Source organism: Podarcis gaigeae (genome assembly GCF_964106915.1).
Source record: "Podarcis gaigeae genome assembly, chromosome: 17".
NCBI classification, from domain to species: domain Eukaryota; kingdom Metazoa; phylum Chordata; class Lepidosauria; order Squamata; family Lacertidae; genus Podarcis; species Podarcis gaigeae.
In genome coordinates this window covers 31,440,240-31,458,616 of record NC_139694.1, presented here as the reverse complement: position 1 = coordinate 31,458,616, position 18,377 = coordinate 31,440,240, and the positions used below count along the sequence as shown (strand labels likewise).

Sequence of the window (18,377 nt, the reverse complement as noted above, 5' to 3'; positions counted from 1 at the left end):
TGAAGAAGTGTTTACGCCAGGTTGTATTCAGCATAGCACTAAGGTGAACATTCTCTCCCACCCACGGTGCCAGTTTGGAAAGAGCATGGGACCAGCTAGTGCAGAAGCCTAATTGAATCCTGCCCCTTGTTAGGTTCCTAATGGGATCGACTCCTTGTAATCGGAAATACCATTAAGAGGAGCCTCAAGATCTCCTCCTACTCATAGACTTTGCCCATCTTCCTGAATGCACTTCTTTGTCCTTGAAAGTTCTCCAAGGCAGGCAAGCCAATCGCTTTGGAATTGGCATGATGGTCCCTTCCTTTCTGAATCTAGGTGAATAGGCTGGGAAGGCAAAGAGGAAGCAAATGCATTGCATCGCAGGCTGGATTGGGGGTGATAGAGTTTGGACTTAAACATTAGAACTTCAGATTTTTCACAGTTAGTTTCTGTGCTGGTGAACAAGAGACTAGTGTTAAAGGGTTCTTAACCAGAGGTGGCAGAAGACAACTTCAGGTCAGTGGTTCTCAAACTTTTTTCATCTGGACCACACTTTCAGAATAAAAATTTGCTTGCAGCACTCCAATTTTTTAATTGATAAAAAATACATTGGAAAACAAAAATAGACAACTAGCAGTGCTTGATTTATAACATAGAACACAACTACTTTATAATACGATCATGGGACATCCAGGGAGTATAAAACAGTGCAGCTACATAATAACATGAATATAATATAATAATAAACAAGCCTCTTACAAATGTCCCTCAAGTAGGTATACAAACTCAATCAGAGGCGTGAGCTTGCTTTTGTCAGGTAATCATTTGTCAGGTAATCTCAATTTGAGACAAACACTCATCAGCACAAAGAAGCCTTTCTCTTTTCTGATCTTTCATATCTGAAAATCCCTGTTCACAACAGTATGTTGTGGAGAACTGTAGAAGAAAAGCCAATTCTCTTTGGTCGTCCAAGAAAGGCTTGGATTCTGTCTCTGTATAGCAGGGCACTAGATTGAAATGGATCGAGTGTTTTATCCAGGAGAATCTTTGACATTTGCTTAGTTGTAGAGTCTACACCAAATCCAGAATGTGGCATAGAATCATAGAGTTGGAAGAGACCACAAGGGCCATCGAGTCCAGCTAGACTGGTGGCTGGAAGTGTCCGCCAGGACCATATAACACTGGTCCTGAAAAACCTACAGTACATTGGCTCCCAGTACATTTCCGAGCAAAATTCAAAGTGTTGGTGTTGACCTTTAAATCCCTAAATGGCCTCGGCCCAGTATACCTGAAGGAGCATCTCCACCCTCATCATTCAGCCCGGCCACTGAGATCCAGCTCCAAGGGCCTTCTGGCCGTTCCCTACCTGCAATAAGTGAAGCTACAGGGAACCAGGCAGAGGGCCTTCTTGGTAGTGGCACCCACCCTGTGGAATACCCTCTCATCAGATATCAAGTAGCTATATAACCTTTAGAAAGCAGTCCTGTCTAGGGAAGCTTTTTAAAGTGTAATGATTTATTATGTTTTTATATAGGTTGGAAGCTGCCCAAAGTGGCTCAGGCAACCCAGTCATATGGGTGGGGTATAATTGGTGTTAAGTCAGAAAGGATCCCTAGGATCATTTAGTCCAAACCCCTGCAATGCAGGAATCGTACCCAAGAGAACCAATGGAAAACAAATGAGTAAGACAGGTGAGGTCAAGGGATAGAGAGGAGAGCAGAATTGCACCCAATATCCCCCAAATAATAGCCAGGAACCCACTAAGGGCGCATGTCCCTCCCATATTGTCTGTAATAGAGGTAAGTGTGATACTGGAGCTCAGGCAGGATGATACGGAAGCAGCCGTTGTACTGGGCATAGGTGAGGTTCTGTTTGAGGCTGTAGCCCAGAATGGTGACACTGCCCGGCTGCCAAGGCCGCAGCTCATCGGTCATGCGCTCAGGTCCTACAGGCTCCCCTGACAGGCACCTGGCCCCCGTCTCCCTGAGCAGCGCATGGAAGGCGTCCAACTCCCTCTTCATGCGCATGTAGCCATAGCGCTCCACCTTGTGCCAGAAAACGCCCTGGAAAAACCTGTAGATCTGCATGTCCAACCAGTTCCAGGCCTGGATCTTCTGCACCAGTGCCTTGGGCAGAGGCTCACCCTCTTTGTGGCGCACGTTGAGCCTGACGTACACCAGCTCTTCCATGTCCAGCCCCAGCAGCTCTCTCGCCAGGAGGAGCGACTCGTCAAAGTGCTCTGCGATCATCACCAGCTGAAAAGTCCGATTCAGCCTTTCCAGCTCTCCCAGCCACCAGCCGCTCAGCGCTTCTTCCTGACTGGCGTTCAGGCCTAGGTCAAAGGCCATGGGGTTTTTGGCCAGCCCATTGCTGGCATCCCTGGCATCGTAATAGCGATCCGATGCCTCCAGGAAAGCCACCAGCGGCCTGGAGTGGTTGGCCAGCATCTGGAAGGCAGGCACGACATTGAGGTAGTAGTAGAAGACGGACTCAAACGTTTGAATGGGGTGGCGCAGGATCGTGAGGAAGATGCTGTGTGGCGGCATGACCGCCTGGACTTCGCCAACTGCCAGCCGCATATGGCTGCAGAGCAGGTTGAAATGGGTGGCCCCGGTGGGGAGGTCCTCCACAAATGTCCTGGAGAAGGCCTCTGGGTAGGCAAACTGGTAGGAATAGAGCGGAAAGGCCACGGTCAGGTTCCGCCGCTCTCCAGCCCGGAAGAGGATGTTCTGCACCGTGCTGCCACCTGTTTTGTGGGTCTTCAGAAAGACAACATTAAGGCCCACCAGCTCTTCCAAGCCCGGCTTCCCTTGCAGCTGCTGAACAGCCAGAGAGCGAGTGGATGCGTTTTTCCGATGCAGACTCAGCAGTTCTTCTGCAGGGCTGATCCGCAATATTTCTCTGCAAGGTAAGGTTTAAGAAAAGGTAAAGGACCCCTGGATGGTTAAGTCCAGTCAAGGCTGACTATGGGGTTGCGGTGCTCATTTCGCTTTCAGGCCGAGGGAGCCGGTGTTTGTCCACAGACAGCTTTCCGGGTCATGTGGCCAGCAGCGGAACACTGTGACAGAAGTCAGAGCACATGGAAACACCGTTGGATAGCCACATGCTTCCTACCACTGATCTACTGGGTATCTAGAAGTTGGAAGCCAGGCAAACTGGGTTTCACATGAAGAAATTGCTCCTGACAGCAAGCTGCTATTGCTCTCCTCCACAGACAGAAATTTGAGCCCAGGAACAGAGCTGGCATGAACTACAATGCTCTCCAGGAGTTTACTAGCAAAGGTAAGAAAAGGTAAATGGCCCCTGGACAGTTGAGTCCAATCAAAGGCAACTATGGGGTTGTGGCGCTCATCTCGCTTTCAGGCTGAGGGAGCTGGTGTTTGTCCACAGACAGCTTTCCTGGTCATGTGGCCAGCAGGACTAAACAGCTTCTGGCGCAACAGAGCACTGTGACGGAAACCAGAGCGCACGGAAATGCCTTTTACCTTCCCGCTGCAGCAGTACCTATTTATCTACTTGCACTGCTAGGTTGGCAGGAGCTGGGACAGAGTAACAGGCGCTCACCCCATTGCAGATTCGAACTGCCGACCTTCTGATCAGCAAGCTCAAGAGGCTCAGTGGTTTAGACCGGAGTGCCACAGCAAGAGGCACACAGCAGCACAGTTACTTTGGCACAGCTTGGGGTAGGGGTCTTTGGGGTATTAGGATATTTTTGTAATCATCTGTCTAGTCACTTTAAGGATAATGTATAAGTAGGACCAGCCTTGGGATTACTTTATACTACTCTGCCCCTCGGTGATGGCTGAATGGCCAAACTCCTTGCTGTACATACCAGAAATGATCTGAAGCTTGTCTTGAGTGGGTTAGAGAGAAAACTTTAAAATGGAAAGTGTAATGCTGGTGATCAACACAGTGGTGAAGCTTCAAGCTCTGGTACCGGGGGGGGGGGGAGGGGCAGAGAGCAGGCAGGGGCATGGTGTGCTGCCCGCAGGGGCGTGACGCATGTCCTGTGGAGGTGTGGCACCCAGTGTGGGAGGGGAGGCAGCCACAATGGCACCCACCCCCCCGGGATCGCGCTGCCGGGGGCAGTGCGCTCTCCCCCCCACTCCTCTTTCTCCGCCAGTGGATTAACGAAAGAGGTTTAAAGACTCTTTTCAAGGCAAATCTTTAAAAATGTAGTATAAACACCAACAACTGGGAAACACTGGCCTGCAAGCGCTCCAGTTGGAGACCAGCCTTTACCAAAGGTGTCATGGGCTGATGCTCAAACTCAGGACGAAAGGGAAAAACACGCTAAGAGGAGACATGTTTGGCAAACCCTCACCGTGATCAACTCCCGCCCAGAAACCTATGTTCCCCACTGTGGAAGGGCATGTGGATCCAGAATTGGCCTCCACAGTCACTTACGGACTCACTGTTAAGACTGTGTTCATGGAAGACAATCTTACTGTGCATGAATTATTGCCAAAGAAAGACAGAGAGAAAATGTTTCTGGCTTCTTGGTCAGGACTGAACAATGCCACGTGTTAAGTTCTGTGCTCTGCTAGTAACTGGGAAATGCCTTCAGGAGGGTGTGTGCTAAATGCTCATAAACTAGTCCCTTGTGTACATTACAGGCCTTTGACAATCCTACCTGGATACTTCCCATTCCCCATATCCATGACAACAGATACCCTGTGCAGCTGCATTGCTATTCCTGAAAAGCCTGACAGTCCAAAGAGAGCTGGAGACCCAAGTTTGGGAATGCCTGGGTTCATCAATCTCTTGGTTAAGTAAACCCTAAGGCAGAGGATTTTGGAAGGCTTATCACACAGCATGATTTTCATCTATTACAACTCTTTGGCCATGGTGGGGAGGGGGCTGACGGGAGATGGAGCTTACCAACATTTGGATGGCCACACATTTCCTACCACTGATCTACTGGGTATCTAGAAGTTGGAAGCCAGATAAACTGGTTTCACACAAAGAAATTGCTCCTGACAGCAAGCTTCTATTGCTCTCCTCCACAGACAGAAATTTGAGCCCAGGAGCAGAGCTGGGGTGAACTACACTGCTCTCTAGTATTGTAATTTACCCTAAGGGGAAAGGGTAAAAATAACATCTCTTTAAAAAGAACCATTTTACGCCACTTTAAGCTAAATGGGGAAGTAATCTGCAAAACTTTATAGCTTCCGACACTGCCCTCTCCCCATATTCAGATGGCCCAATCCAGGCAGGGAGCTGTGTTGCAGAGAGAATGGTGGCACACCCAACACAAGGCTGCTTGTGCTCATTACAATAGCTGCTGGGTGCATCTTCATTTCAATTAACTTGAGACTGCTACTTGCGTCGGCAGCACATATACTAAAACTGGAACTATACAAAGAAGTTCAGCATGGCCCTTGCACAAGGATGACACGCAAATATCACTGATCTATGTATCAGTGGTTTTCAACCAGTGTGCCATGGCACCCTGGGGTGTCTTGAATGATGGTCAGGGGTGCTGTGGGCAACACTGGCCTCTGTCCCTCTTCCCTTCCCTCCCTCCTTTGATGCCCTCTTGCGTCTCTCTCTCCCAAAGCTTGCAGAGCTGTTGGTTGCAGCGGCCCTGACTACAAGCTCCCCAGGTGAATGGTGCCTCTGAGGCTGGCCAGGGGGTGCTTCCCAGGCCCCTGTGGGGCAGTGTGAGAAGGCACCTCTCTTTGGGGCAGGGGGGCAGCTCAGAGATTGGGGCGGCAGCAGCGGCTGCCCAGAAGACTCCCAAGGAGAGGGGAGAGGAGGCTGAGGGAACCTTAGACAAGGGTGTTCAAAAAGGTGTGACAGGCTGCCAGCTCTGTGGGAAAGGGGTGACATAACTGGGCTCCTGAGCCCCACAGGGGTGCTGCAGAAAGAATGGAGTTGGTCAAGGGAGCTGTGGACCCTTTTAGATATCCATCATCTATCTATCTATCTATCTATCTATCTATCTATCTATCTATCTATCATCTATCTATATCTATCTATATCTATCTATCTATCTATCTATCTATCTATCTATCTATCTATCTATCTATCTATCATCTATCTATCTATCTATCTATCTATCTATCTATCTATCTATCTCTATCTATCTATCATCTATCTATCTATCATCTATCTATCTATCTATCTATCTATCTATCTATCTATCATCTATCTATCTATCTATCTATCTATCTATCTATCATCTATCTATCTCTATAATCTATCCATATTGTCTGAAAGTTCAGAGTTTTATTTGGCACTTTTAAAAAAAGAAATAATACATTGCTCAAGGAAAGATGGAGGGGGTAATGAATCGACCTAGTGATAAATTGCAGAGCCTTTTACAGAACTGCTGGGCCAACAACCAGCTCCACACATGGACCAGAAAGAGACCATCTGGATGCTTGGAACAGAAAATTACAGAGTGCCATCTCTAGAGCTATCCAAAAGAACCAACAAACCCAAAAGGCAGTTTTGCAGAGAGCAACTGTTAAGGATACCTCAGTACCAAGGACTAATTTATTTCTCGGTCTTCTTACACAAGGCTTAATTTCTAATCGTGCCCTGAGCTGCTTTGTGAGGAAGAGCAGGATAGGGGTGTATTTATTAAACACACACACACACACACAAAAGTGAGGATGGAATACATTTCTTGCAGACTGGCAACCCTTCCCTCTGGGACCAGATTCAAGGAGCTGGCTGTGGTTATTCCGCAACACCTGCTCAAAAACACATCTCTTCTGCGTTGGCTCTGAACCCCTTTTTCAGAAATCAAGCAGAGAGGTGAGCAATGGTCTTTCAAGGTCAGGATCGTACCAGTACCAAGACAGTTCTCTCTACAAAGCTCCCTTGTACCCCACATACCAATACTCACTGCTTGGTCAGTTGCCTGAGGAGCAGAAGCAGAAGCAGGAAAATGGCACCCAGGAGCAAGGAGCGGTGTCTCCAGATGGCAACTGAGAGGCAAAAGCAGTTCATCTTCAGAGCAGTGGTTAGGCAAGGCAGCACCCCTCTGGAATTTCAGGGCCCGGGGTAGAGGCTCCCCACGCTCAGCGCAGCTCAGCTCCGAATAGTCACCAAATCACGCTTTTTGCCCAGTGGCCAAGTTAAGCCTCTCAGTCAATGGGTGTCTTACCTCGCCTCACCTCCCTAAAGCGGCTCAGAACTTCCACAGACTATTACGAGATACGAAGCAGCCAAACAAGCAGATGGAAGATCTGACGCGTCAAAGTCTCCCGGCCTCAAGAGCGCAGCTGTTGGGCACAGGGGGCTGAGGCTTCTTAAGGAGGGGGACCCAAAGGACAGGAAAGCAGCTTGACCCCCTTCGTGAGAGGCTAAGGAATGACACATCTTACCTGACCCGGTGCAAGGCGGTACCCAAAACCTATTAAATAACCCAGCCGCTTGCCCCAAGTTTTGAATAAAATGCAGACTGAGTTGCAAAGGAGTAACGCAGCCTCCCTGGGTGCGGAGGGTTTCGTGTTATCTGAAAGGCATCAGAAAAGGGAGATGGGCAGTTTAGGGAACAGGCGCCCCAGGTCCTGGAAAAGGTGCCCTGAAAATTGTTGTTTTTGCAGAGTCTTTTACGCAGTGGAATAATGAGCAGTACGTGCCACATACTCTACATTACTTTATTTACACTTCAAAGCTGAGAGATTACATACATGCATCTTGCTTCTGCTGCGAGCAGAGAAGCTTCCTCTCTCTTCGGAAACACAGAGAGAACTGTAAAAAAACAGGAAACCAGTGTACGTCACATCCAGTCTCCCTTTCCCGTGGGAAGCCCAACAGTACGCTGACTGTGGAATGTAAACACCTGTCTCGTGACAAGCACTTCGCTGCACAGTGAAGGAAGCAGAAACCAATACCTGCAAGGCTGCAAGCGACAGAAATGATTTCAGTAAAAAAAAAAAAAAAAAACCAGAGTGCTGAGATTTGGTGGGAATCAAAAAAGGTTATGTATGCTAAACCAACTACCTTGGTTTCCGAACAGCTTAGTTCTCGAACATTTTGGCTCCTGAATGCCACAAACTTGGAAGTGACTGTTCTAGTTTGAGAACTATTTTTGGAAGCCAAACATCCGGCAGGGCTTCCCTGGCTTCCAATTGGCTGCAGGAGCTTCAGAAGCTGCGCTTTGGTTTCCAAACGTTTTGGAAGTCAAACGGACTTTCGGAATGTATTCCGTTCGGCTTCCAAGATACGACTGTACTGCGGCCCGTGTTTTGTTAGCCCCAAAGTGGAAAACGAATGAGATCCCAATGAGTTGACAGAATATGCACAACTCAGATACTTAAACATATAGAATAAGAAATCAAGAAGAACACACGTTTAGAGAAGATTGGAAAACGTTTATTGAATATATGGGAAATAACAGTGTACAGCTGAAAACGCTGGCAGCATGAAGATAAATTCATCAGCGTAAACAAGTTTTGATGGATGCTGTAATGGAATAATGGGACGCAGGTGGCGCTGTGGGTTAAAGCCTCAGCGCCTAGGACTTGCCGATCGAAAGGTCGGCGGTTCGAATCCCTGCGGCGGGGTGCGCTCCCGCTGCTCAGTCCCAGCGCCTGCCAACCTAGCAGTTCGAAAGCACCTCTGGGTGCAAGTAGATAAATAGGGACCGCTTACCAGCGGGAAGGTAAACGGCGTTTCCGTGTGCGGCTCTGGCTCGCCAGAGCAGCGATGTCACGCTGGCCACGTGACCCGGAAGTGTCTCCGGACAGCGCTGGCACCTGGCCTCTTGAGTGAGATGGGCGCACAACCCCAGAGTCTGTCAAGACTGGCCCATACGGGCAGGGGTACCTTTACCTTTACCTTTTTATAATGGAATACTGAATGGTATAAAGGTAAAAGGACGCCTGACCATTAGGTCCAGTCGTGACCGACTCTGCGGTTGCGGCGCTCATCTCGCTTTATTGGCTGAGGGAGCCAACGTACAGCTTCCGGGTCATGTGGCCAGCATGACTAAGCCGCTTCTGGCAAACCAGAGCAGCCCACGGAAACACCGTTTACCTTCCCGCTGGAGCGGTACCTATTTATCTACTTGCACTTTGACGTGCTTTTGAACTTCTAGGTTGGCAGGAGCTGGGACTGAGCAAAGGGGGCTCACCCCGTTGAACTGCTGACCTTCTGATCCGCAAGTTCTAGACTCTGTGGTTTAACCCACAGCGCCACCTGCGTCCCACTGAATGGTATAGTTTTTGTAAAATATGCAGGGATTTATGGTATGTAAAATGAACCGTGGAAAGAGAAGGGAAGTCATTGATATCTTAAGGATGTAAAACGAGTACGGTATTTTAAATTGTAAAATGAAAAATTTAATAAATATATATAAAAAAGAGAGATTTGGTGGGAATTGTGTGGTCCTCCAGACTCCCAACAGTCCTAGCTAGCATGGTCTGGGAGAATAGGGCCTGGAGCCCAACAGCAGCTGGGTGGGGGGAAGGTTCTTGTCACCAGTTCCCCATTCCTGCTGCCAAACCCAAGCACCACACCCAGTTTCCACCTTCATGTCAGCACAAGCTCCAGGATCCCACAGCTGCCCAGCTCCCTGGAAGCAGAACTGATTCCGATGCACATTCTCAAAGCGCTTCAGAAGTTGGTAGGCTAAAGCTGACCAAAAGTCCAGAGGTAGCATTATCATCAGTTTACGATGGGGTGGAAGGTTCACAGGCTATGAAGGACTTGCTCACAAACTTATTCACAGCTGCATGGATTATGATAGCTAGGAAGGGGCAAGCAAAATATAACAGGGAAGAATGGTATAAAGAGGTGGGGAATATAGTTATTAATGATAAGTTAACATGTGCCATTAAGGTAAGATGGGGGAATATGCAGGAGAAATTATTTTCAGGAGGTATAGAGGGCGTTTGTAGGATTTGTACCGTTAAAATGGAAAGGGGTAAAACTATTGCAAGAGGTGTTGAAATTTTGGGAGGTTGGTTACAATGGAATGGTCTTGGGGGTGGGGTGCACATTTTTATTCTAATTTATGATTATTACTTTGTCAAAATAAATCTAAGAATAAAAAAGAAGCTTGTCGGTTGTTTAGTCCCGACACACATTTCTAGATGTTGTTCTTCTTATTTATTAAAATTGTATACCGCCCTGTACCTGCAGGCCTCAGGGTGGTGCACAAGAGCACATCTCAATATAAAAAACACAAAATGCATAGCTGTAGGCAAGTTAAAAGACTTAGTGGCCTCACCACAGCATAAGAACGCACTCAGGGAAAAGCGGCGCACAGCAGCCCTCCGATAAAAGATGCTACGTGTTGAATTTCAAGAACCAAACTGACCTGTTCTGGGTCCCATCTACGTGGCATTTTCCTCTCTGCATTCTGCCCTGGCCTCCCCCTGTGGAGCAATACACCCACTTCAGGATTACAGATCCCAAGGACATGTTTAATGCCAGCATCAAGCTGCCTTAGCAAGTTCTCTCGAGGTCACAAACTAGAGAAGCCAGCGGGAGAGGCCTGCCTTCTGTGGTTTGTTAAGAAAAGATTTCTTTTGATTTCATGTAGTCCAGCCAACCAGATGGGCTGAACAGAGTCTAGATTGAATCCCACCTTTGTTTTGCAGATTGTATGTGTGAATGAGTGATCGAGTGTCCAGGGCACACAGCTCCTGATCTGCTCGCCTCTCATTAACTATATTTTCTTTTCCTTGGTGACCACTTGTGGCCGAGTAAGATTGTCTTCCGTGATCACAGTCTTAACAGGGAGTCTTCAAGTGACTGTGGAAGCCAATTCTGGACCCTCCTGCCCTTCCCGCAAAGAAAATATGTACATCTTATTTTGAGCATAGCCTCTTGAATGGTTTTTGATTTTTTAAACAAATTTTATTTTTGCCTTTTCTATTTTGCATAAACAAATGAGTTAAACACATAAACATATAAGCCCTTCTGACTCACCCCCCCCAACTGTGGATCTTAATGTAACAATTTTCCCCTCTGCACCTCTACCATAAATCTATATCTTATAAATCCTTTGTCAATCCATAGTTCAATTCTTTACTACAAGTTTTCTGCCAATCCTACCAACATATGTAATTGTTTACAACAGCTTTTCAAATGAATTATAAATTTCCCCATTCTTTATTAAAGACCTCCTCTTCCTGGTTTCTAATTTTTCCTGTAAGCTTTGCCATCTCGGCATAGTTCAGCAATTTTGTCTTGCCACTCTTCTTTGCTCAGAGTTGTACCATCTTTCCATTTCTGGGCTAAGAGAGTCCATGCAGCCGTGGTTGCGTACGTAAATAGTTTCGTCCTGAATGGTTTTTGGAACAAATTACAAAAGGAGAACAGCTTGCAGGACTTGCTTGCAACTTGAAACTAGATATCTAATACTATCTGCTTCACTTTTGCACTGCCCATGATTTTCTATAATTAGGTGAAGGCAAAATTAAAATGAAGGCTCCACATAGTACTCATTTTAGCAGATCATCCAGCAATGCCCTTCCCTCACAACCATGAGCCTTCTGTAATTTTAACTCTCAAGCAAGCCTTGGTGATGTTCACAGCCTGGTTTTATTGCTTCCCAACAAGTAGCTAGGTAGCCAATTGGTGACAGCCTCTCCGTTGCCCCAATGTCAGCATCAGTTTCTGTGGGTTTTAATTCACGATTCCTTCCCCCACTTTTAAAAATACTGCTATTCAGCTATCCAAAAAATAAAATGGAAAAAGAAACCAGGAATTAAAGGCCCCCACGTCCCTGCAGAAAGAGATAGTGGAATTCAAGAGATATTAAAGGACAAATTAATGAGCTATTCACCAACAACCTCCTACCCATACTGATGAGGAAGAAGAAGAAGAGGAAGAAGAGAAAAAGAGAGGAATGCTTCATTATTGTCACAGGAGCACTGAAAGGTTTTGAGAGCATTTTGCCAATCCACATGGGACCCAGCTGGTTCTGCAACTGCATTTTACAGGAAACTAACCAAGCCCAATCAGGTCTTGGAAAGAAATGGTCTGGATGCTGTATAAGGACTGACGAGAAAACAGACACTGTGATGGGCCCAGACTTACAAGGCTACAATAAGGTTTCCCAAATATTGGGTCTCTAGCTGCTTTTGGACTGCAACTCCCATCATCCCTAGCCAGCAGGGCCAGCGATCAGGGATGATGGGAACTGTAGTCCAAAACAGCTGGAGATCCATTTGGGAAACACTGGGGTAGACGAACAGAAGGACGCAATTGAGCCGATACAAAATGCCAAGAGGGACAAAGGTATCAACCGGCAATGTATTTGAATCATTCTTCCGCACAAATCCTGCCCTGAAGCCCAGAGGTACCAAGCGCTACCTTCTGGGCCATCGCTTGCAGCCATCAAACAGGTCGCTTGTCCAAGGAAAGAAAACCTTTGCTCCGAAGGTGAGCCGCAGCAGGATAGCTCAGGCCTGAGCTGCTTTCTTGGCCTGGTCTTGAGTGCCCTCCTTAGGCTTCCTCCGCCTTTTCTCGCGGAGAAGCTGGCAGAAGTGCAGGCGCTTTGCGTTGAGGCCGTAGGCCTGGAGTCGCTGGCGGCTGAACTCCAAGCAGCCCACCCGCACCCGCGCCACCCCCTTCCTGCTTCTCTTCTTCGGCCTCTGGACTCTGGGGAGGGCAGGAGAGGGGTCCTGTGGAGTGGCAGTCTCCACCCGGCTGCTTGTGGCTGGCGCTGGTTTCGGTCCGGGTTCTCCCTTGGGAAGCAGGAGCCGTTCTTCCTCGCATTCGGCGCTGGGCGGCTGCAGCTCTTTAGAAGGCAGCTCCTGGCGCTTGGCCTCGTCCCTGCCCTTCTTTCCTTTCTTGCCTGGTGTTTTCTTTTCGCTTTCTGGCTCCTCCGGCCTGAAAGGGGAGCAAACGGATGAATGGAACAGGACAAAAACACTTCGTGCGGATATCGGAGGGCTATTGCTGCCTTGCAGAGTGAAAGAGATGGCCTCAGGAGGGAATGTACCGTATTTTTTGTTCTATAGGACGCACCTTTTCCCCTCCCAAAATGAAGGGGAAATGTGTGTGCGTCCTAAGGAGCGAATGCAGGCTTTCGCTGAAGCCTGGAGAGCGAGAGGGGTCGGTGCGCACCGACCCCTCTCACTCTCCAGGCTTCAGGCAGCTATCAACAAGCCTTTGGAGCACGGCGGGAGTTCCCGCCGGGCTCCGAAGGCTTGCGGAGAGCAGCCTGCAGCCTGAAGCCCAGGGAGCACAGAACCAACTCCCGCTGCACTCCCCGGGCTTCAGGCAGCTATCCGCAAGCCTTCGGGCTCTGAAGGCTTGCGGATAGCAGCCTGTTCTGGGGGCTGGGGTTGGGGGAAGCTCGGGCTTCCCCCGCCCCAGCCCCGTGGGTGGGGAAGGGGGATAATTTTCCCCCCTTTATTCCCCCCCCCTAAAAACTAGGTGCGCCCTATGGAGCGAGAAATACAGTAATCACAGTGGCAAGAAATCTTTATGCTCGTAAGGGGGAGGAGGAAATAATACCATCCAAGGAAGAATGGCTGACAAAAATCAAAGAATACGCAGATATGACCAAACTGATGGCACCGATAAGAGACTCAAGCTTAGATCCTTGCAAAGAGGACAGGAAAACCCTTGCCAAATTTACTTAAAACGGTGGTGTCCCAACTTTTTTCAAAGAGGGCCAGATTTGATGATGCGAAGGGCTGTGAGGGCCGAGCAAAGTTGTTGGCCTTTTTTAGGCTTTTACCTCAGGAAATAAACTGCCACAGGGACTGGATTAAACCAACCGGTGGACGGGATTAGGCCCCCAAAACGGACTTTAGACATGCCTGACTTAAAAAGTAATTCTTTATACATGAAGTCCACAGTGGGGTTTGAAGTTTAAGGGGAAAAATAGTAGATTATATTAAGAAACCTGTTAAAGAGGATGAAGCTTGACATGAGGGTACTTTAAAATGCAGTTATGTGAAATTATATTTATGAACTTTGAGGATGGACAAGCAGAAAGTCATTAGCATTGAAAGAGTATAATTATTGAGTGTTAAAATGCAATCTTGAAACCAAATAAAATAGTAATATAGATAGATATAGAATAGAGAACGTACTCTGACTGAAGGGATTTGAGAACCTGCTTCTTCTTCCAAGTATTCTGGCCTTTCTGCTCATAGGCCATCTTGTCTCGCAGTTCCTCCTTCTCAGACCTGCATGGAGAATACACCTGTCAGGTGTCACATGAAAGGTGCCCTCCTCCCCTGCCTTCCCACCCTGATGGGGGGGGAGGGGAAGAGCAAGGAACAAAACCATCTCATTGTAGACAATAGCATGGCAGCTGCCTTGTGCAGGTGCAGAACCCCCCAAAAACCAAGAGGTCTGCAAAGATTCCTCTTAGCTAGAGACTGGAGCTGCGGTGGAGCTGCTCTGTGACTCAGAAGCCGACACCTCCGCCCCATTCCCAAACTCGCAGGCCCCTTTGTTCATTGTCGCTTGCCAGAAAATCTTGAATTCTTCGAAAAAACTGAAGCACGAGTCGCGGCGACCAGCACAACCAGAACTGGGCTAGTTCCCAGGAGTCCTGGTCCCCAAGCCACACTGCACACAGCAGGATCCCCACTTTTATTCACTTTTGCAGTATAGACAGACACAGCATCCTTCCCGTGCCTCACCTGTACATACAGGTCTTACGCAAAGAACACCAGCGATTCAGCTCCTTGTCATCAGCTGCCAGGATCTAGGGAGAAAGAATCATTCATTTCTTATTTGAATAATAATAATAATAATTTATTATTTATACCCCGCCCATCTGGCTGGGCTTCCCCAGCCACTCTGGGAGGCTTCCAACAAAATATTAATACAGTAATGCATCAAACATTAAAAGTTTCCCTAAACAGGGCTGCCTTCAGATGTCTTCTAAAAGTCTGGAAGTAGTTGCTCTCTTTGACATCTGGTGGGACAGCATTCCACAGGGCGGGTGCCACTACCAAGAAGTCCCTCTGCCTGGTTCCCTGTAACCTCACTTCTCGCAGGGAGGGAACTGCCAGAAGGCCCTCGGTGCTGGACCTCAGTGTCCGGGCAGAACGTTGGGGGTGGAGATGCTCCTTCACGTATACTGGACTGAGGCCGTTTAGGGCTTTCAAGGTCAGCACCAACACTTTGAATTGTGCTCAGAAACTTACTGGGAGCCAATGTAGGTCTTTCAAGACCGGTGTTATGTGGTCTTGGCGGCCACTCCCAGTCACCAGTCTAACTGCCGCATTCTGGATTAGTTGTAGTTTCCGGGTCACCTTCAAAGGTAGCCCCACACAGAGAGCATTGCAGTAGTCCAAGTGAGAGATAACCAGAGCATGCACCACTCTGGTGAGGCAGTCCGAATGTTGCACCAATCAGCGTGTTTTTACATGAGTAGAATGTGCCCTTTTATTTAAAATGTATCCCTGGGTTATTTGTGGGGCCTGCTTGGTGTTTTTACATGAGTAGAATGTGTGCTTTTATTTAAAATGCATCTCTGGGTTATTTGTGGGGCCTAGGAATTCGTTCATTTTTTCCTTCAAAATATAGCCCGGCCCACCACATGGTCTGAGGGACAGTGGACTGGCCCACAGCTGAAAAAGGTTGCTGACCCCTGGTCTTGAGCAACTTGGCTGCAGCATTCTGTACCAGCTGAAATTTCTGAATCGTCTTCAGAGGCAGCCCTATGTAGAACGTATTGCAATAATCTAGCCCGGAGGTTACGTGAGCTTAGATGACAGATGTTAGGCAATCCCTGTCCAAAGAGGGGCATCTGTGGGCCACCTGCCGAAACAGACACTTCGTGCCACTGAGGCCACCTCAGCAATGGGTCCAGAAGTATCCCCAAGCTTACATACCAGCTCCTTCAAAAGGAATGTAACCCCATTAAGAGCAGGTCATCTTCCATCCATCCAGTCTACCAAACCGCCCACAAACAGTGCCTCAATCTTCTCTGGATTGAGCTTCAGTTTGTTGGATCTCATCTAATATACAGTGGTACCTCAGGTTAAGAACTTAATTCGTTCCGGAGGTCCGTACTTAACTACTTAACCTGAAGCACCACTTTAGTCAATGGGACCTCCTGTTGCTGCTGTAGCACGATTTCTGTTCTCATCCTGAAGCAAAGTTCTTAACCTGAAGCACTATTTCTGGGTTAGCGGAGTCTGTAACCTGAAGCGTATGTAACCTGAAGTGAATGTAACCCGAGGTACCGCTGTATTACCAAAACAGACAACAGTCCTCCCCACCCCAGTGGGAGAAAAGAAATCCGCCTCAGTCTCTGCAAAAAGGTAAAGTGACCCACCTCCTCGGTCGAGAGGCCATAGCTGCAGGGGACCACGGTTCGGTACTTGAAACGGCAAGGCAGGTCCCCTATCAGGTCTTCATAGTCCAGGCGGTAGAATTCATCTAGGTATTGCTCAAAGGTCTTTGTCTCTGCAAAGAGAAAGAGAGAGAGTTTTAAATAATTTTTGTAAAAAACGAAACAAACACACCAGAAGCTTTTCTTTGGGGAATTATAAGGACAGAAATACCTAAATTGTATAGAAACTTATTGATGCATATTTTTCCCCAATGTAAAAAATCTACAATGTATTTAAGAGAACACTGTTAACAATTAAAAACTTTGGCAGGATTGCAGTAATGCTTGTAATATACGAAAAGCTATGGTAAAAATGGATTATTTCTTTTAAAAAATAATAATATATTCTCTAAAAAAAATTAAGAATATAAGGGACGCAGTTGGAAAAAAGATTGATAATTGTAACCATGGAAGGGCGGAGGGGAGTTGAAGGATTCAGAGAAGCTTAAATGATGGTGTGGATGTTTAATGTTTGAATTTAAATTTGTTAAATAAAATTTAAGAAAAATATTTTAAAAAATAAAATAAAAAGAAACTTATTTATGTATGCTACTACAGCAGCAGGAATGTTACCCGCCCCAAAATGGAAAGAAGCAGAAGTCCCAGCAAAGGAAGAATGGATGCAAAAACTTATGGAATATGCAGAAATGGCAAAACTTACCAGAATAATAAGAAATCAAGATAGCAAACTTCTTATAAAAGAATGGAAATAGTTTATTGAGTATTTACAAATAAATTTTAAATAGATAAGAACATTGGCAGGATTATTGTAATAACCTGCAGTTTTATAAGAGTATTTAAAGTAGATAAATAATCAAGCAAATTAAGGTGAATTTGGATATGCAGAAGATATTAAAAATAAATTTAAGGAACCAAAGGAAGTCAAATTTTGAAAGGTTAAAATGATTGTGAAATTAATGAAATGTATAAACCTGAGAAGCATAAATAATTTTAAAAAGAGAGAGCGGGGGGAAGGAAGAGAGAAATAAGCTTGGATTTTCACTAAACGGGGAAGCTGAAAAATGCCCAGAAGCGTTCACTCTCTCACTGAAGCCTCCATCACCCAAAGAGAGCGAGAGAGAGTCCCCTTCTCTCTCAGTTCCAACAATTCTCAAATGCAATTGACGCCGCCTGGCCTGGGAGAGGTTCTATGGGCAAAGGTCGCCATGCAAATAAGGCCTGCTCATCTTACCCGCTCTGGGATCCCACAGCTAATTCTCCCCTGGTCTCCTCGCTGGCCCAAATAGGACTAATTTAGCCAGCTAGCCCTGGTGATCATCTAATGTTTATTGGATGGATTTTCCTCCTAAACTGATTTTTGAATTCTGAATTTATTGTTATTCACGTTTTATACTGTATTTTATGCTGTTTTTTGTTGCATCGATTAAGTGTTTTAAATTTGTTGTTAGCCGCCCTGAGCCCGGTTTTCTGAACTGGGAAGAGCGGGGTATAAATAAATTATTATTATTATTATTATTATTATTATTATTATTATTATTATTATTATTACCACCATCCTTACCAGGGTCAAAGGGTTTTTTCTCCCGACTGACAGCCTCTGCAAAATGCGACTTGCGTTTCTTCTTGCCCAGAAGGGGAACCTCCAGCCTCCGTTGCTTTCTGGATGGGCCTGGCTCCTGGGTGGGGTCGTAATCGGCATCCATCTGAAGAGGTGGTTTGTGGAGGGGAGCAGAGAGGAGAAAAGCAAGGGTCATTTCACGCAGGCGGCGCAAACCCCGGGAGGAGAGCAGAGCCAACCTCCCTTCTCCCCTGGTGCCAAAAGTCACGCAGGGAAAACAAGACCAGAACACAACCAGACATAAAGCAAGAAGTTGCTGCTTATTGCTCACCAGCCCCAGCCCCCATAAAATAATTTCTCAAAGGACCTGTTGATGGCATTTTACCATTGTACTGTTGAGAGTGTATTAACTTATGGTCTGTGTGTGTGGTTTGGGAGCTGCACGGTCAGGGGAAAACCAATGTTGTCCAGGGTTGTAAAGACTGTGGAGAGAATAATTGGGTGCACTCTTCCCACCTTGGATCAAATCTATGCTTCCAGGTGCCATAAGAAAGCTGCAGAGATAGTGCAGGATAGTACGCACCCCGGAAACGCACCAGGCCC

At 47.0% G+C, this 18,377-nt stretch overlaps 2 protein-coding genes across 2 annotated transcripts in view; both read right to left on the bottom strand.

Moving 5' to 3' along the window:
• Positions 1-551: 551 nt before the first annotated feature.
• On the bottom strand, positions 552-10,994 carry LOC310834909 (galactose-3-O-sulfotransferase 3-like). The gene is made up of 2 exons (XM_083719432.1): positions 10,259-10,994; positions 552-2,880 (listed from the first exon to the last, which is right to left on the bottom strand). Exons 1-2 carry the CDS (start codon positions 10,375-10,377, stop codon positions 1,740-1,742), a joined length of 1,260 nt encoding a protein of 419 aa, XP_083575558.1. The 5' UTR covers positions 10,378-10,994; the 3' UTR covers positions 552-1,739.
• The window catches only part of KRI1 (KRI1 homolog), a 23,779-nt gene continuing 16,180 nt past the window's right edge, over positions 10,779-18,377 (bottom strand). Inside the window, exons 15-19 of the mRNA XM_083719142.1 lie at positions 17,778-17,919; positions 16,199-16,329; positions 14,553-14,617; positions 13,995-14,090; positions 10,779-12,780 (exon numbers count right to left, since the gene is read on the bottom strand). Coding sequence (XP_083575268.1) covers positions 12,351-12,780; positions 13,995-14,090; positions 14,553-14,617; positions 16,199-16,329; positions 17,778-17,919 — 864 coding nt within the window. The 3' untranslated portion in view covers positions 10,779-12,350. The remainder of the gene's footprint in view (positions 12,781-13,994; positions 14,091-14,552; positions 14,618-16,198; positions 16,330-17,777; positions 17,920-18,377) is intronic.